Source organism: Aythya fuligula, chromosome 11 (genome assembly GCF_009819795.1).
Source record: "Aythya fuligula isolate bAytFul2 chromosome 11, bAytFul2.pri, whole genome shotgun sequence".
Classification (NCBI taxonomy): domain Eukaryota; kingdom Metazoa; phylum Chordata; class Aves; order Anseriformes; family Anatidae; genus Aythya; species Aythya fuligula.
The window spans coordinates 13,068,982-13,089,103 of record NC_045569.1 but is presented as its reverse complement, the minus strand read 5'-3'; the positions used below and the strand labels follow the sequence as shown (position 1 = coordinate 13,089,103).

Here is a 20,122-nt window from a genome sequence, read left to right as displayed (position 1 = left end):
GCTGCCCAGACACCGAGGTGCCCCTTCCTCACGGCGACCCGGAGCAGGGACGCCTAAGGGTCCCCGCACCCCTCCGCCCCTCAGGGCGCCCCGCCGCGAAATGGCCCCCGCTCCCCTCCGCCCCTCACCCGCTACCCCCGGCCCTCCGCGCATGCGCGCGCGGGGGGCGGCCGGCGAGGGGGACAGAGCGGGGAGCGGGGGGGGGGGCGCTCCCTCTACACGTGACCCCTGCCGCGGCGCGGGGCCGCCTTAAAGGGCCAGTTCCCCCGCTCCCCCCTCTGCCCGCCGCGCCTAGGGGCCGCCGCTCCCTCGCGGCCCCTCCCCTCGCCGCGCACCTGCCGGGCTCCCCCCCCCCCGGCGGTGTCAGGGCCTAGGGGGCGGCCGCGAGCCGCGGCGGGCGGCGCCGCGTGGGCAGGGCCCGGCCCCCGCCTCGGCCCCGCCGGCACCTGCGGGCGGCCCCGCGCCGCGCCCGTAACCCGGAAGCGCTGCGGAGCCCGTGAGGGGGGCGGCGGGGAGCAGCGCCGGGACATGGCCGCCGCCGGCATGGCCCTGAGGAGCGCGGCGACGCGCGGCTGAGCCCCCGCCTGGCCGCCTCCTTCCTCCTCCTCCTCCTCGCCTTCCTCCTCCTCCTCCTCCTCTTCGTCCTCCTCCGGGGGCCGCCGCTCCGCTGGGCCAGGCCGGGGTTGACCTTTCCTCCGCCGCCGAAGGGGTGGCGGTGCGGGGGGGGCTGCGGCCGCCGCCGCGTTAGCTGGGTGCACGGGGTGCTTCAGTGCTATTTTTAATCCTTTTTTTTATTTTTCCAAATTTTGTTCTTTTAGGGGCCGGCCGTGCTCACGTTTTGGGCGCTTTTTATTTGTTTTTTTAAGCGCCTTTTACGGCCCCGAAGAGCGCCCCCCCCTCCTCCCCCTTTAGGCTGTTTGCCTTCTGGGAGGGCCGCAGGAGGAAGGTGCGGGTTGGGCCGGGGCAGGGCCCCGCACGGGTCCGTGGCGTTTTCTTTTTTTTTTTTTTTTTTTTTTATTTATTTTTTTTTTCTTCTCTCCGGCGTCTCTGATGCCAGAACAAGGCCCCAGAATGAACGGTTTCTCTCTGGGCGAGCTCTGCTGGCTCTTCTGCTGCCCGCCGTGCCCCAGCCGCATCGCTGCCAAGCTGGCCTTCCTGCCCCCGGAGCCCACCTACACCGTGCTGCAGCCCGAGCAGCAGCAGGAGGCCGGGGCGGCCGCCGGTGGGGCAGGGACCCCCACGGGATCGGGCACCTGCAGCTTGCACCTGAGCGAGCGGGCGGACTGGCAGTACTCGCAGCGGGAACTGGACGCCGTGGAAGTGTTCTTCTCCCGCACGGCCCGGGATAACAGGCTGGGCTGCATGTTCGTACGGTGTGCCCCCACCGGCCGGTACACGCTGCTCTTCTCACACGGTAACGCCGTGGACCTGGGCCAGATGTGCAGCTTCTACATCGGCCTCGGCTCCCGCATCAACTGCAACGTCTTCTCTTACGACTACTCCGGCTACGGGGTGAGCACTGGCAAGCCCTCTGAGAAAAACCTGTACGCAGACATTGATGCAGCCTGGCAGGCCCTCAGGACAAGGTAAATGGATGTTGGGGACAAGGTTTTTCTGTGTCTCTCCTTACTCCGAAGGAGTCTGGTGTGTGCCCGGTTAACCTGCTGAGAGGTGGAGGGGAAGGGCCTGGAGACGCCTTGAGTTGCTTTGATGGTCAGCAGATGTTCCGAGGTGTAACTTCTTGGGTGGCTTCATTTGTCAAAAGGATGCACCAACCTTCATCCATGGGCTTTTTCTAGATTTAGGGATTTAGTCAGCCATGTTATATGTTAGCCATTGCTTCGCCATTACCAGTCTCCGTTTTGGGCAGGAGATACGAAACTGGTTGCAGATTGAGCTTGCAGGACAAAAAACCTTTTGTCCAAGATTTGCGTTGGTATAAATCTTTCCCACCACTTACAACGCTTAGAGGTAACCCTGCTGAGGCCAAGCTTTGACTGAGTTTGGCAATGACCTAGGCTCGTGCTTACCAGGAAACTGCTGGCACTCTGTGGCGTGTCTGGGGTTTCATGCAAGCTTGTGCGACACACGTCTTCCTCTTCTGGCAACCAAACAACTGTTATCAAATTGGGGAGGTTAGCAAGGTGGAAGGAGAAGAGTGTTGACAGGTGGAAGTAGAGCTGGGGATTCTGCCAGGTGGAGATGCCGAAGGAGGTGGCATCCAGAGGGATGGAGCAGCAAGGAAAAGACTGGCAAGGTGGCATGGCTGGTAGGAACACGGAGCCCAGGGCTTCCAGGAAATCCTGAACAGGGCTGCTGCCCCGAGCTCCTGGCTGCCGCTGCCCGACATCCCTGGGCCTCTTACTTGTGGCTTCCATGGCCAAAAGCGACTTCTGTTGTTGTATAAGTGGTTCTTAAAGCAGGACCTTGTGTCCTGAAAGAGGGAGCTTTAAAAAGCTTAAATTGTTGCAGTAGAGCAAGAGAAAAGAACGAGGGACGTTTCCTGTTCTCTGTGGCTGTGTAGATGAACTTGGCGTATGAGAATTGAGTATTTGATGTCTATCTTGGGGATACGTGCCAGCTTCAAAAATAGTGACAGGAGTTGTTTCTAATTTAGATAATTGGCTTTTCAGGGATCTGGGGATTGGTCAGTTGTGGAGTCCAAATGGCTTCTGACATTGGTCTGCCCAAGTCAGGCTAAGATCATGGGGGAAAGTTACCCTTCGTAGCATGTCTTTTGCCTGGATGGTGGCTAAGCCAGATTCTAGGACTCTTTAAAATAAATACAGATGTTTCTTGAGTATAAATAATGTTTTAATTGAAAGAAATAACTTTGATGTGCTGTATACAGAATAAATAACTAAAGGCCACTATACTGCTTGTGGCTGATGTAAATAAGCTTTAAGGGAGGAAACTGCTTTGAATAAGCCGAGCCTAGTTAATGCTCGTCATTTAGTAGCTGTGTTTTTCTCTCCGTTTCACCATTTAGTTGATGGTATTTTTTTCATTAAAAGCTTTTATAGCTCTGGAGAAGTACTTTCACATCAGGTTGGTGGTGCTCACATCTTGACAGGCATTTAGTACGTGTTTAAGATCAGTGTTGATCCAGAAGCAAGGCGTTCCTTCACTCAAGCCTACCAGGAAGCCTGAACTAGAAGGCAATGCGAGCAGGTGCCTGGCTTGCACTGAAAGGATTGGCTCCTTCTACTGAAGTGTGACTGGAGGAAGTTTATGAATTCGTATTTGAGTCCTTTTTGTGGTTTATACAAGATCTAGGTTCTGTTCTTCCTTAAATTGAGGGGCTGAAATCTGCTGACTCTTCCTCTGCCATGCTTGTAAATCCCTTAATAGGGCTGCACTGGGAGTGCTGCTAGGGTGGTTGTGTTACCATTGCTTAGATTTTTGGCAGCCAAAGGAAATAGTATTTTAGGTGTCCAGTAAAGGAATAGGTTACTGTAAAATGTAAGTATAGAAAAAAAAAAAAAAAGACAAAAAAATCCATCTTGTCCTCTCAGGTGACTTTCAGCTTATATGGAAGCCATCATCTTCCTGCTTATAAACCTCTAAGCAGTAATATGAACTTTAAAAGACTGATAATTTCTTAACCCCATTTAATAAGTGCAGACGTTTAAGAGAAGTATTCTGCTGTAAAAATACAAGTCTGCCTTTTGAGGTAAGATGTCATACTGTGCGTGCCGTTTCTGCTGTAGCAGTTAATTGGTAGCTTCCAAGAGTTTGTGTGTGGTTTCGTTCCTAATGCAAATTTCTAGCATTTGGCCTGGAGTCATGCGGTAGTGAACTGTAACGCGTAGTTAGAAGTGAAGCCTTAAAATAGGAGAGGTTCACTATGCCACAGAGAGCATTTAGTCTCTGTGCTGTCTGTGCGAAGCTGTTGCTCTTCTGAATCCACCAGGCGTTCCACCTGGCACCAGAAAGGAATCAGTAAAATGTTGGAGGTGTTAGATTCCCTTTTCTTTTTTTTTTTTTTATGTTGTGCCTGCAAAGTACAACTGTTATTTAGCAAATATTAATTTATCAGTTTGTTTTGAATGTTGGGCTGAGTAAGACAAGAATTTACACTACACATGGACAAAACAGATAGCTGCTGAGTTACAGGAATGATGATGAACTGCCTGTAGCTGCAAATTTTGACAATTTTTGAAGGTACTGACATGAGGGTCTTGCTATCACATACACAGCTGGGTATCAGACCTATAACAAATGATTGTAAAACAGCTGATGAACAGTAATATCATCGAGGTTTATGTTTACTTCAATTATCGACCTCTCTTCGGAGAATCAACGTCAACTACTTGCCATTCTTTTAGTCATTGTAAAGAGTAACTTTCCTCACTGTTAGTCACATGAGTACTAACTACAAAGTTTTAATGCTAAGTCTTAAATGTCTTTCAGCCTAGGTAAGGCGTTGTCCTATAAATTTATCCCCTTGAAATGTTTTATTCTTATAGATGTTCTTTCCAATGTCTACTATGTCTATATGTCTACTTGTCGTCTGTATTTATTTCCTCTTGATCAGCAACTTTCTATCTAGTACCTAAGTATTTCTCAATAAATCTTCAATCTTTATTGCTTCAGATAAAATTTTTGAGTGCTACGTTTGGGCAGGCAGGCAGGTGTGTTTCTGCTCTGCTCCTTGAAGGGAAGGAAGCTGCCTCATCCTGCTTTCTGGCAGGGCCTGGAGGGTTTCAAGTGGTTGGTTTTATTGGGGTGTGATCGACTCCCCCTAATACCTGATTGTCATAGTACAGCATTTGCACAGAATGACTTGTTTTCCCCTGCCACCTTCCCGAATTTCACATGGAAAGACTGAGCTTTCTAACATTTTTACATGAAGACAACGTATGGTGTTTAAAATGGGATACGCACTCAGGGTTTGTGTACTGTGCTCAAGCACAAAGCTGTGACTGCCCTGTTGGTTGCATGCTATTTGTAATAAAATCAGTTTGTATGTTCTCTCTCTAAAAACTTGGGGAAGGTTTGAGAAAGGCTTTAAAATCCTGGTTAAATGAAAGAAGGCACTGCTGCTGCACAGTCTCCAGGTCTGTGCTAGAGTATCAGAGAGAAGCTGTTAGTGTAGCTCATCTTCTGGAGGCTGCGAGGAGGCAAAGAAAACACGGTTAGTAAATTGGTTAGAAGAGCTGTTCTGGTTGCGTTTAACAACATACCACTTGATAGTTTTTTGTTGTGCACAGTATAAACTGTTCTAATACCTTCTATTTCCATTTTAGCTTTTCATAATTGAGAGATTTAAATATTTCATTCTCAGAACAGGTACGACTAAGTTTGCCTTTCAGTCCGTAGAGGAGCATTGGTTCACTTCTGGTTTTGATAAGGCTTCAACAGAAATCTGACTTTGCCACGATGGAAGGAATTGAATTGTGAAAAGCAAGGGCTTTTGACAAATGAATGGCAGGTAGTTTATAATGTTTAATTATTTTAAAAACTTTTCCTTCAAATTTGATGTTAAAAAATGAACGACTATCATTACATGGATATTTTTATTGCGGTGCTGATTATCTGTCCCTCCTTATTGCTGCTTCCTTTGCAGGAATTGGTGGAAAAGTGTTACAGCTTTCATTTAAGCAAAATTAGGAAACACCTAATGGGATTACACTGGAGCGATAACTAATCTTCCGAGGTTGTGCCAGTGTAGTTAGTCTCCATTTGCTGAAGTGGCTGAAGCTTTCTAGGTGAATAATGGTTTCATTTTTTTTCCTTGATTTATGAAAATAGTTATTTTCTACTTTATTTTTTTTCTGCAACAGCCTTGTTTCTTTAGTGCTGTGTTGCTGTGTGTGACCTGGCTTGATTTCTTTGGATTGAATTCTTTGGCATCTGGGTTCAACCTAAAGATTTTCATTCTGTGTACTCCCTTGAAGCCCCTCCTAAAGATCTAGCCTTAGTCCTTACTTTCCACTCCGTGTTTCCAGAAGCAGGTAATTGAAGAATTTGTCATATGTACATTTGGTGGAACTGGGAGGACAGAAGTCATTGTTTATTATGAAGAGACATGTGAAATGTTCTGCACCTTCCCAACATGTCTTATACTAAGAATAAATTCCCTCTGTTATATTTTTACAGTGATGAATACATAATGATGTTATATATTAACTTTTGTTACTTTGAATATAAATTTTCCAAGGGGATCTTTGCATCGCCTTTCTACCACTGAAGGCAGATAAACCAGCATATTTTGTCATAAAATGGATGTATTCTAGTGAAAACATAGAGGTTTTGACGTGAGATTAGCCACGTTCATTCTGGAGATGGCCATGGGCCATGCTTGGCTGTGAGCTCAGGAATAACAGGGTTCCACCGTGCTTCCTCATTCATGGTGCATCAGCTGGTAGGCAGTTTGAAATCACACCTAGGTAGCTGGTAATTTGCCTATTGACCTTCACCCTACATCATATTAACCTAGACTTCCTTGTATTGCCTCTTACTGCAGTTGTTTGAGGCTAATAATTTTCGTAATACAATATATATAATAATATAGCTGTTCTCTCACCCAGCTGTAGCCTACGTGTGCTCTCCTGGTTCCCTGAGCATGTCAACAGTGGAGCTTCATAATTCCAGCCATGGGTTTAGATTCGGGACTTTTTGTTGTTGGCTGTAATAGGTTATTTCCCACTTCCAGCTTTTTAATAACGTTGGTAAGGTGTCTGCAAAGGATTATTTAATGTGTGCTTACTGCTTTTTAAGGAGGCTGTTTTGTGAAGTGTGATGTATTCTACCCGCTGTGGTTAGTTTTACTTCAAGTAAAACTGCACACAACTTGTCTCAAAAATAGAAGCACACAAAATAGTCCCCTGTCGTTGTCTGTGTAATGAGCAGAGATGAATTCAGATGATGTCCCAGGGACAAATACCGACAACTGTTTAAAAACAGGTGCTCTGATGTTCAAAGTTACTCAAAATATTTATCAAGCTTTCGTGTCACATTACACAGATTAGTCACTGCAGTAGAAGAAAGTACTGTTGTTAAATATTTTCCTACTTCTGTCGGGACCGTAAGATCAGAAAGCATATTTTAAAAAAATATATATATATTCTTGACAGTGAGAAATCTTTTGCAACCAGTATATTTGGGAAGAAAACTAAGCTGCCAAAGAACCTTAGGGTAATGCTATTTGTCATCCTGAGTGTGGATAGTCCTGAAATTCAGCCGCTGGAACTGGCGAGGTTAGTTTACCTTGCCACATGGAGGTTGTAGGGCCTGGTTCTCTGCATCATCAGAGCATGGAACATGGGTTTCTAGAGAGCCATGCTGTTAAATCCTGCATGCTAAAATAATAAGACTCTTGTCTGTTTTTATTCCTGCTCAGCTGCCTGAAGCCTTTTGAGAAAGGAGGACAAGCCTTTTTCCCCTTCTCACTCTGGCCAGAGAAGTGTGTTCGCTCTCACGACTGAGCTGGAGGCTGTTACAGGGTGACCACCTGAGCTGTGCATGTTCTGGTAGCATGTAGGTTTGTTCGGTGTGATCCTACTGGGAGGATGAGCTGGATTTTGCTCTGAAGCCAGAGTCAATCTCTGCTCCTTCACAACCTCAAAAAAATCCCTCCAAAATTCAACCCTTTGGTTGTCCATATTTGCTTGTCCTTTGGTACAGTTTTGCTTTGGAGCGTTTCCCTGAGTTTCCAGTGGCTCACTGTTTGTGAGTGAGAAGAACAAGGGGAAATAAGTAGTAATGCGGTCCAGGATTGTAGATACCTGGGGATATAGATGGAGAAACATCTTACACTGCAGGAGTGGGTTATCTGCCAGCAACTGGTTTTGTGGAGAAAACTGACTTCTTTAGCAAATGGATATTTGTGTTTCCATACTGAATAAAGGAAACAGGTGAGGTGTTTTTTTGGTTTTCTATTTTTTGATTCTGTGCTGCTTCCTCATGTGGAAGTACACTAGAATAAAGGAAATGCCAAGCAATTAGCCATTTGGAGCTTAAATAGCGTAGCATATGTCTGAATTTCTTGTTTGGTTTTAAGATGACATTTGCATGGTGGAGAAAGTAATGTGGTTATGGCAACTTTTACCTTTAAACCCTGTCCCAAATACTTTTAAGGGAAATAGGAAATTAATTCCTCAGTTGCATTCTGTGTTGGCTTTAAAGACAACAGCCTCCAAATTATGTAGCACTAATAAATTCAATGGACAAGTAACGTTGCTGTTTTTTTTTCCTAAAGCTGGTAATAAATTTAATGAATAACTAACACTCCCTTCTGCCCTCCTTCTCAAAAATAAATCAATTACAAGGCTGCATTGGAAGCATTTGAAATGAGTCATAAAATAAGCAACGCATATGGTGAAACTAACGTGCTCCTGCACATACCAGGTTTGCTTTGCCAATTAGCCCCTAAAAAGGGCAGAATTCTTTCTCTGTTGATTAACTTCAGGAGATCGTTTCAGTTACCGCTGCACTTAAGAGAAATTAAAGGCATTATCTGTGTGCAAGGTGAGGGGCTGCTTGTGTTTTCTTGAGTCTAGGAAGGGCACATCTTGATGGGTTTTGAGCTCTTGAGCATTTCTTTGTGTTAATTTGAGTCTATATTGACTGTTTGTACTGACCTGAAGAAGAAATAATTATTTTGTCTAACTTAAACTCAGTTTTGCTATGGGCTAAAACACAATAAATAAGCAGATAAACCTTCTGCCTCTGTATCTGCAGATAGCAGATAATGGAGATAACAGGGACTGGAACCTGTGAATAAGCCATTTCAGTGACCCAGTCGCTCCTACTCCATCTTGCTGCTGTGCTTGCCAATTTTTAGAGGAACGGCATATACCAGTCCTGCATGCTCAGCCCAACATCTGATGATGAAGCTGAATTTCGTTCCTGCTGTCAAACTGAGTGTTTTGTTGGGCTGTGTGGGAGCTGTTTGTTTGTTTTTCTTCCCAGCCTTGCCTGTTGTGTGAGCAATGGATGTGTGTGGTTGCAAACCCAGGAAACTCCCTCTGAACACGGAGGACTAAAGATGCTCTTAATAGAAGACTAGAAGACTTCTAATAGAAGGGGATGAATAATATGTGCTGTCGGCTTAAGGACATTTGAATAAGGAATGCAAAGATGTTCCTAAGGCTGGTTTGAGGAAAAATTAGTTATTGTGGCATACTTGTGCGTGTACCTGTAAACTCAGGAAGATGCACGTTTAGGCCAGCTGCATAATGGGTGTTATACAGGCATTATGTATATCTGTACCTTTATTCCATATCTTTTTTAACCACCATGTTAGTTCTACACACCAAAGCTTCTCCTGTATTGGCATTAAACATTGCGGTTGGATTTGCTGACCATGAAACCACATCGTGCATCGGCAGAACATTGTGCTGAGCAGCAGGATTCGGCTCTGTTCCCACCCGCCTTCCCTCCCTTGGGCTCGTGTCTTGATGAGTGCTTGCATATCCATGGGAAAACCCCTACAATCATGAAATCAATGTGTAACATTTTTCCTTAAAAAGGGAAATTTTCATGTGGGTTCATAGATGAAAAATGATGGCAATGTGGAAGATGAGGTTTTAAGTTAGGACGTTTGCCTCAGAGTGCAGAGGGAAACATTTAAACTTCATGTAACCCCAAAGTGTTGCATCTGTGGCTTTTGTGTGGCCTGTTTCTTAGAAAAACTTCATTGTGCTTGTCTGAAAGTAATATTATTTATTGGTACACTCTGTTGAAATTATTTCTAGGCACGTCTTTCAAGATGAAAATGCATTTTTAAATGTTAATTTGAAATTAATGGTTGGTTTACACAGTTTTGGGTCTGCTTTTAGGAAGTCCTGTTGTTGAGCCTTCTTTGAAAATCCTGCTTACATATAAAAATGTTAATTTAACAACTTTGATTCTTGCGAGCCTTGTTTATCAGCCAAGGCGTGCTACTGACACGAGCTGTGTACAGCAGTGCCTGGTAAGGAACCTTTCTCAGGGCTCGTGGTGTCAGCTGGTAGTTCTCAGACCTGTTCTTGTACAGGACACTGCAAAACTTCTTAGGATCCCAGTGTGCTAGAAGAGTTAAATCTAACTTTATGACATTGCATGTCCACTTCTTTGCATGTACTGCAAATCAGTGGATATGAAGCCATGGATAATGGGACCCAAGGAATCCAAATTTTTGGAGATTGGCTTCAACGCATTTCTCAGGAGAGCATGCTTTTTATGGCTTGAAGTGTTTCTCTTTCAGCAAGAGGGTTGTTTAGAAAGGGCTTTGCTCAGATTATAAAATCTTTCTGGGCATTCTTCACTGCTGACTTGTGAAGCTTGTCAAGCTTTGCTTTGGATGTTCTATGAGAACTTGAAAAATGGTGTTGAGTATCAGCAAAGCAGTAAAAATGGCTATATATTCTTTCCAGTATAAGATAAAATGAGATAAGATTCAGATTATTTAATCATTATTCCATGAATCTTAAGCATTATTTATAATAAATTAAAAGGGAAGGTCTGCTGTTGGGGGGTTCATTTGTCTCAACTATTGCACTGTACAATAAATTGCAAGTCTTACGAGAAGCAAAACAAAGTAAAAGCCAACAATAATATGGGGATAAACTTCTATTAAGCGTTTTGCATTTGTGGTATACAAAACAAGCTGCATTCAAAGGAATTCTTTAGTAGTTAACTTGCATTTTTAAATGTTGGACTGGCTTGTTTGTACAGATCTTAATCTTTGTCCCGTCTCTGTATCATCTTTCCCAACAAGTGATGAGTTCATGCAGGATGAATGCATGACAGCCTGGGGAAAGTGGCATCTTTCAAGAAAATGGTCTTGGTTTTGAAGCATGTCCTCCAGGGGCAAATTTAGAAAACTCTTCTCCAATATGCTGTTAGTTCTTCATAGGTTCATTTCTCTTAAAAGTATTTGTATGTTCTGATGGGTGTGTTTTATGTTTTTTGTTTTTTTTTAATTGAAATAGCTAATTAAATATGATGTTTATTTTGGAGGTGTTCCCTGGACAGTTCTCTACCTTGAGGCAGTTGTTCAAGAGCCAGTCTGTCTTCTACTACCTCTAAGTCTTGGATGGATCTAAGCTTACCTGTTGAGTTGTAGTATACATTTTCTTCGTATTATGTTGTTGTTGTTCCCTACTGTAAAAGTCGGTATATTTTTCTAATGAAGTATGGCTTGAAGGTGTCTTAATGCTCCAGAAAATTACAGCGCTTCTGTGCTTAACCGACTGTAAAAGCACCAAGTTGTAGGAAGAGGTGGGGTGGCGTTTCAACCAGTTTTACTATTTTTACGGATACCAGTTTATGAACGTGTAACCTTTGCCTCGGGCTGGTTAATAATTACACTGACTTAACATACGTTACAGGCACCTGGTTTTGATGCAAGAAGCACCTTTTTAGAAGTCAGTACAGCAGTTTAAGATAGGTGGTGTTTGACCTAAACCCTGACTAGCATCGCTGAAAAGTTTTGACTTCTGAATCTCTGCCAGCTTCCAAACGCTTGTTTCTCTGATGAAGTAACCCTCTACGTTCTCCGTTGAGCTCTTGCTAATTTTTCATGTAATGTTATATTTGTTTCTAAAGCCTCCTGTGCATAAAACCAGTACAATTAGTTCTATATCCTGTTTTATAAAATTTGTGCTAAAAACTAATCTGATTACATATGAACTATTATCTCTGAAGTAATACAGGCACAAATTTATTTGCCTTTCAAATAAAGGAATCACTTCGATTTGCATTTGCTTTAACAAAGAACAAAGATTCCAGTAGGTTCAAAGAACAGATTGTACTTGAATGTAACTTGTCTGAATTTTGGCGTAAAAGATAAGATTGTCGTAAATTCTTGATATTGACCCAGTTTTGTTCAGAGTGAGAGGGTTGCAAAGTGTCCTTGGTCTACTGATTTCTTTCCTAACCTTTTATTCTATTGAGACTGAGCAAGCTGGTGCCGAACACACAATTGGTCTCTTTGGTTGGACATCCACAGCATTTCATTTTTTTTAATCCAAAGTGAGTGTTAATTTGGAAAAATGGAAGCAATGTTAGTTTAAACTCAGCTCACTTTGTTACTGGCATTTTGAAAGGGAGAGGAGGGACTCGATGTAGCAAGCATTGCTTCTCATTTGTTAGCCTCCTCTGCCTTCCACTGCTCCCAGTGCTTCTGGGCAATACTCTGATGTGAACTGTCTTTTCTGCTCTTCGCTGTAGAATTGGTCAAGAATAAGTCTGGTCAAACTTTATTTAAATACTCTTTTTAAATTCTCATGAAATATTTCAGTTTTGCCTCCTCATTGAAACCTTTGTGGTGATAGGAGAAAGGGAAGCACTATCCATTTGAAAAGTGTAACTGCGTGGAGAGCTAAACATGAAAAGTGCGTGCTGGGAGGGCAACCCGGCAGCAGCTTCTAACTAAGTGTGTGTCATGAAATGGTGAACTACAGAAAACCTACACAGACACAATATTACTAACCGAATGGGCGTTTGGCTAAACTTGACATGAATACACCCACTCTTCTAAACATTACACATGTTATCTGTTGTTTCAAAAATAGAAACTCCAACAGCGCAAGACATAGCAATAAACCATGCCTGGCAACTGCTGGTGTGGCACCTACTGGAATTGCTGGCATTTTTTCCTGCATACCCACTTGTTCTCAGGTGGTGCTACAATTAAGCAGGGAACCTGATTTGTTTACCAGAATGGCGTCACAGATACAGAGGCAAATAATAGGACACTGAAAAACATCGTAGTCCAGGAAGCTACTTCTCCTCTCTCTCCCTCTTTGTTATTTTTTAATGTTTCATTTATTTATTTATTTTTATTTCCTAAGATGCATCAGCAGGTCAGTATCTACCTTTAGCATCAGCTGGAGTAATGCACTTAAGTGATTGCATTAACAGATGTCCTTGATCCACTGCAAGGTACTTCTGCTGCTTGTGGAGTGGCTGTCTGATAACTGATAAGCGTCCTTTTCTTGCTAGTCAACCTCCTCCTTGAAAAAACCTTTCACAGACAGAGCACAAAAACAATTGGTTCTGTTAACTAGAGAGAATGCTGGCAGAAAACAAAATACCCAGCCATGCTGTGTGAATATCGTAAAAGCATCTTGATCTGCACAACTTGGTCAAAATGCCTTTTACTCCGTAGAAGCTCAGTTGATGCCAAATAAGAGCTGCTTAAACTGAACAAGTGTTTGTGACCTAGTTCCAGGGCTAAGTTTTCTGATGCGAGTTCAGGAAATTTGTGAAGAAATGAGTACCTCCCTAAATCTCTAGAAGTACTGATCCTGTTTCTTAGACTAATATTAGTTACTTTACACATCACTGCATTTTACCTATTTTAATGTTTTGCATGTAATTAAATGCAGACATCCGTTTATGTAATAAATTGCTGAGTTTGTGCTCTGTTGTTAAGTTTCTGGAGAGCACAACACCGATTTCATGACCACTTCAGCCAAACACACAAGGAATGCAGAGTCCATGCTAAACCGTTCAAAATTCCAAGCAGTGGCTCCTGGACAAACAGGGAGGAGGGATTTAGCCCCTGGGTCTGTGATGATAAAGGCTTTGGCTAGGAAATTTGATTTTAAGCTCTGAACCTAGTTATCTGCGATCTGCTGTTTTGGAACATCTGGTGCTGTTAATCCTGGTGATTGCTGTATATTTTTTTAATCATCTTAGCTTTATATTGATTGTTACCAGGGTCTGAACATTGAATGCGCTAAAAGTTCATTAAAAGAACGTGCACAAGAGGAAAAATAAATGTAAAATCATACAAGTCTAAATGCTGCTTGAAAAATGTATGGATTCTGAGGAGCAGCAGGTCTTTAAGCCTGGTAGAGTCAAGTGAGCTGTCTTCAAGTAATGACAGTGGAAGAACTTGAGGATACCTGGGAACCATTTGCAGCTTCCCATTTATATAGTACTTTAATGTAAACTACAGGAGGCCCTCACTGTTTTTTTTCTTCCCACCCCTGTATCTATTAATACACTTCCTCTTGAAGATTAGTTAAGAAGCTACCCGTAGCTGATACCAGAAGGAGGTTTTTTGTAGTATAAGAACATAGATCTTTATCATCAACATAAAATGAGTGTTTAAGATCCATTTATGTATAAAGGCACTTCCTAAGGTTCTGTTAGTATCCTCTTTTTAACCTCCCTAGTGCTTTTTCCATTGGAGTAAGTCTGTATAGGCTGCCCTGAGATGAGATTTTAAACCCCACAGCAAAAAAGTAGAAATGAACTGATGCCTTACTTCAAAAATGGAGTGCCAAAAATGGTGAGAAACAAGGAACACTGAGATCTTCTTGTTTCTTAAAAGATATTGGAAAAATACTTTCTTGTAATGGAGTGGTTTCATGAAATGACTGTCTTCTTCCATTTGGCAGTTAGCACTCTTGTTAGTTATTGGAATATTTAATAAATGTGTCTGAGAATGGGTAACAGAGAGAAGGCAGGGGAGTGGTGTTTCGCTGTGAGGCTGTGAATATTCTCCACTTTGAAATCAAGTGCCTAGGCACATCCAAATTCACACTGTAGTACAGCTCAGTGTCTGCAGCACATACAGAACTGATCTGCTTTCTGCTCTTGGCTGGGGGTGGGGAAGAATAGAGGTTACAGTGTCATTTATCCAAGCAGGATTTCTTCCTGTTTGTGATTCGCAAGACGTGTCAGTGCAGAGGAAGTGCTGAATGTTTAGATTTTTAGATCAAAAGGAAGCATTGCTTTTCCTCTTTAAATCTATGGGATTGGTTTCAGAATAATTCAAAGAAACATGAAATATTTCCATAGAATTAAGAGTGCTATCCAAGCAGGATGTGTTTTCTCCTGGAAAAATGGCCTGTGACACTTCACTTAGCTTCTGCATTGAGCCCTTAAACGTTCATGAGATATTGCATATCTTTGAGAGAGATCTAGTCTTATTTAATAACTTTGCTTGCTCTTCTACAGTGCACGAGCATATTAATACAAGTATGCAAGGGCAGGAGAAATGCTACTGCCAGCTGAGTCATCTTCATATAATGCTTGTCAATAAAATATTCATTTAGCAGGGACAGATGCGTCCATTTACAGTCAGTTCTCTTTAGGAATCTTGGGCCAGTGCATAGGTACGGATATTTTGTTGTAGCAGGACCTCTCTGCTGTCCTCATCCTCTGTTCTCCCTTCCTGCCCTCTCCTACCCTTTCTGCCAGGGACTCTTAAGTCACTACTAGAACTAAAACAATGCTTTGGAATAGGCAGAAACAATGCATGCAGATTGTCTGCTCACGTACTTGCAAGTCCTCATCCATCTCAGCTCCCGTGTAATCCTCTTGGGACTTCGGCTTTGGGGCTCTGCGGGAGAGACTGCATTCAGATTTCCAGGGATCTTTGAAGAACAGTGTGAAAATGGCTTTAACTTTGTCTGCTCTAATAGGATTTCAGATACAAGCACCTGCAGTTTGCTGAGGCTGTTCGACTTCTTTGTTCTCTTCTGTCAGCATTATGGAGATAATGGTTGAATCTTTTTTTGTCAGCTTGTTTTCTGGATATAATTACAGATGTCTGAGTGACTTAAGGAAAATACTGTATCAATGCCATGTGTTTAGTGGCTTGTAAGTTATATCAATTAACTGTAGCAAAGCTAGTCATTTAATGGGGTTGATCTTCTGCTTTTATCACCTGAAAGCGTAAGACTCTTTCTAAAACCTATAGATGAAATACCCATTAGTCTGAAATGTAGATATAATAAATAATTGTGAGAGAATGCAAGAGTTAAAAACAAAAAAAGGTACAAGAAAAAGCTATTTAGTTTCATTTTAATTCAGTGGTAGAACTAGCTACGGATGTAGTTCTAGGACCCTATGCTATAGAAATCAGTTTTTGAGTGATCTGCTTTTATTTTTTCCCTATTTAGCCTTCCTAATATTAATCTCCAAAGGATTAATTCCAGCTTGAAAAGCCATTTCATTGTTCTGGAGCATCTAGACAATTGCCTTCACAAGAGTTTGCATACACTTCTGTTTTAAGATCCTTACGTAGGGGATGCTTTTTTCATTAAGTCATTGTGTGTGTGTGTGTGTGTAGCTGATCAGCTATGCAAACTTAGAAGCATGAAGATTTAAGTGAGCTTTGCAGTTCAATTACGATGTAAGGTCAGTCTTGTTTCCTTGAGATGGATATACCTGATGAAGAGGGATCAGTTAAATCAGTGCTGATGCAAAGTTTGTTTTTGCCATCAGCTTTAACTGGATCACTTTTTTATTGTACTTTGTGAGCTATGTGCTGATCGGTAGAGAGGATGGATTTTTTTTTTCATTTTTGTTTGTTTCTTCTGAATTAAGATAAATGTATAACAGGGATATGTTTTGGGAAAGAATCTGTACGTGACTCTGCATGAGGACAGGATGCTCAGCTTATATTCCTGTACAATAATAACTGTATTTCAGAATCTACAGCCTGGCATGTTCAAAGCAAACCGGTGCTTTTTTTTTTTTTTTTTTTTGTCTTGGCTCTTCTGGATTGCGTGCTTCAGCAATTATTCCTTGCTTTGAGAGCAGTTGAGCTGGTAAAAGGGTAGAAACATCAGACGGGTGGGGCAGGCAGCAGCTGGGGTCAAAAGCCACTGTACTGGTTCTCGGATAAGTAATCTCAGCACATGAGTCAGAGGCTTAAGACTTGAATAGATGCAGCTCCTGGTAATTAGTGCTGCAGTAGGATGGCCTGAAACTATATTGCATGGTGTTACAGGTATGAGGAGAGGAGGGGAATGCCACAAAAGTGAATTCAGGGCCTCGTGTGGCCAAGAGTCAGGGTAAGAGTAGTGCTTGAGATTTGGTTGAGGTGACAGAGGTGCTCCAACAAACAGGTGAGGGTATTAAAAGAATAATACAGGGCTTCTGAACAAAACTGCATTGGGAGCTGTTGGAGAGCACTGAATTTGCTTCTCTGAGGCTTGCAAACCCTCTGACTCCCTGGCCGGTGAGGAGGGTTGTGCTATGAGCTGCTGGAGCAGCCAGGCTCAGGAGGGAGCCAGGATAGGATGCCTTGGCTTGCTCTGAGCTTTCAGCCTCAGAAGAAGGCAAGGCTCTCTGGTTTGGAAGCAGCTGAAATGTAAGGAACAGTTAGGAAAGCACAGAACTTGTGAGACCACAGAACCAGTGTTAATATTTGTACTTTTTTTTTTTTTTTTAATGTTTCCTAGGGAATCGGAGGAGACTTCTTCTCCAAGAGCAGTTTCTGTGTTAGTTGCCACATAACTTGGTTTACCTAGAATCCTTATATAAAAAGATACTGTGTCTAGGTACACAGATACAATCTTTTTTTTCTTTTTCTTACAACAACAAGGAGTTGTTCTGCAATAGCCCTTATAAGATACAATTTTAGGGAGCATTTTACTGCATTGTTTCAGCCTGTTTTCAGCTTTTGAGTATTGCTGTACTATAAAACATACTGTATGCAGTATGTGGCTGAAATAAAAATACCATAGCAAGATAGAGATGAGAGAAAGAGAAGCTGGGGATGAGGATAATGAATTCCTCACTCCAGAAGATGCTATAGACTGGCTTTCTCTGAGAAGGTAACAGAATTTTCTCTGCTGTATCAGGTTATTTAAATGCACCTCCGAGACTGGCTGTATAGATTTTGTACACTGGTTACAGTAAAGAGTATATAATGGAACGTGGCTGGCTGAGTTTTTGTGAATTATTCATGCTGTGGTCAATGGAGATAGTTTTTAGTGGCCAGTAAAGGTTCCCTGTCTTTGATAAATAAAACTTAATACTTCTCTCTTGCACGTTTATTTGCTATGAAGCATCTTAATTAAATGCAAAATACTTAGTTGAAGTAACTCCAACTCTATTTTTAAACTAACTGGACTGAGAGATTGACTTTAGTATGCCATCTACCCATTCTGTCTTGTGACTAAATGGTGTAAATCGAGACTGCTGTTAGAAAATAATTTGGGAGAAGCAAGAAACTAAGTATAGTAGACAGTATGTGTGTGTCTGCAGAACCTTTGCCTTGTGAGACAGTGCTGGTTTCAGAGCTATAATTGGCTTCTCAAGTTGTTAAAGCAAGGATAAGTTCACCTGTATGTATGTGTTTAACTCTTACTTCAATCATTACTAGATACTGGACTTTCAGTTTATAGTGATTTGATTGTATTGCACCTGTGCATAGGGAGATAAAATAAACACCAAAAAGGACAGTCTCAGAAATCAGGAGTACTACGAGGGTGTCAAGGTGTGTCCCTTTTTACTCAGGCACAAGTTAAAAGAATAAAACACATCTGTGTTCTAGTTCATAGGCTTCTTTAAGAAGCCAGAGGGTGATGCTTCGTGCCTAAATACTGTTACCTCCTGCGAGGAAGGTGTTTGTTTTTTTTTAATTTTACAGTTACTTCCACACTAAGCTATTAGCCACTCTGCCCTCACAATGAGTACACATGAGAGGTCGGTTGACATTTTTGAAGTGTTTTGAAGTCACTCTTCAGTCGCAGGGCACCGTGGTCAGAAAGCTCTGTTAATTGTTCAAACTCATTTAAAAACACAAGGCTGAGAAACAAGAAAACTGTCGTAATACCACATGTAGCAGGCTTAGGTTCTTCTGCCAGAGCTATTGTGCCTTTCTCTAGCAGTTTGGTAGGTTAGCTTTTGCTTCTCTTTTTGTTCTATGTGGAGTATGTGTATAATAATAAGTCTTTTTAAGTTAAAGCTATGTCATGGTTTCCCTGTGAGCAGAAGACGTCACTGTGTGCCCTTGGAATCGCAGTAGTTTGTTCTTGACTTCCCATGTTGCTGTTCTGTTCTGCTCTCTTGTCTACTGATAAAGACCTTGACTAGTCAAAATGAAGAAAAGAAACCATGGGGCTTGACAGGAGGGTGATCCTTCCCTCTCATTGTATGTACACACACTGATATTGGAGCCTTATCTTACTGTCATAAAATCGTGGAATGATAAAGGTAGAAGTTCAAGTAAACGGCTTGGTCATGTCACTGCTCATGGTTTTTGGATGTTCTGGAAAAGTCTGGCTTTGATCATCAGTGGCCTTCTTGCTAACTTTCAATATGAAATGATCGTAAAGTTACTCTGTTCTCTCACGTCACTGTATCCACTACATGAGTTTCTGCTTAAATTTCAAAGCATATTTACTGAAAACTCTTATTTCCCCATACCTTAAGTTGTTATCAGGAGGGAAAAAAAATCTCAGTCCTGTAGAAGCAGCAGTTTCAAATCTGTGCCTTGTTTGTACACAGCACCTAGTTCATGTGGAGACAAACAAGCATCCTAACAAATGGAACAGCAGCTCAGTATTCTAGGTTACTGGGGGGTGTCGTGTCATAAATACAATTGAGTTCTCAGTGCAAGAGAAAACAAAGGGGTTCTTACGTGGTAGCTCCTTAATAAATAAATAAATCAGGAAGCACAGAGTGTGTATTTTCTGTCCATTCTGTCTTCTGTATCCCACTTGCTACTGCTCAGCTAGCTCGGAGGAGACTTCTTCCAGAATCCAGATTTGCAGAAGTCTTTCCTAGTTGATGAGGCATGCCACCAGCTATTTCTTTCTCTCATTCATTTCTCTTTTGACTCTGTCTGAAAAACGCTCCAAAAATTCAAGTGGATAGATGCAGTCTTATTGCATTTGTTAAATGGTCTCTGCTGTGAGATCATGAGCTATACATGGGTGTGAGGACAGAGCCTGATTTACGAGTAACAGCAGACGGGCTGCAGACAGGACCTGCTGCCTGCCAGGATGCAGAGCTGTGGCTGGGCTGGCAGCAGGATGGTGGGAAGATGGCTCAAAAACGTGGTGCAAGACGAGCCTGTGGAAGTGCTGCCATGGTGTGGTATGAAATTCTCCAACCATACGGGTGGCAAAGGGGAAGAAGGAACATACTTGTGCTAGTGAAGCTGGAAAAAATGAGGGGAAGGCGTTTCCCACTTCAAAACATGACATATTCAGGGGCCTGTGCTTAAGCCAGATGAATGCAAAGTAACTTCATGTATTTGGAAGTAAAATAAAAAGAAATTTAGAGAACTGTCATACTAAGGAATTTATTTCAAAATAGTATATCAACCCCCACCCCGAAGCTACTCTGTGTAGAGCTTTATAAATTCGTTCGGTTTATGCAGTAATCTGTACTTTTTTACAAAAAACACGTCAGTCTTATCTTTAGTGGGAAACCCCAC

The 20,122-nt window shown here is 42.4% G+C and overlaps 1 protein-coding gene across 1 annotated transcript in view; it reads left to right on the top strand.

The window, feature by feature from the left end:
* Nucleotides 1-479: 479 nt before the first annotated feature.
* ABHD17C (abhydrolase domain containing 17C, depalmitoylase) overlaps nucleotides 480-20,122 on the top strand; it is a 32,659-nt gene continuing 13,016 nt past the window's right edge. The window contains exon 1 of the mRNA XM_032195221.1: nucleotides 480-1,586. Coding sequence (XP_032051112.1) covers nucleotides 1,051-1,586 — 536 coding nt within the window. The 5' untranslated portion in view covers nucleotides 480-1,050. The remainder of the gene's footprint in view (nucleotides 1,587-20,122) is intronic.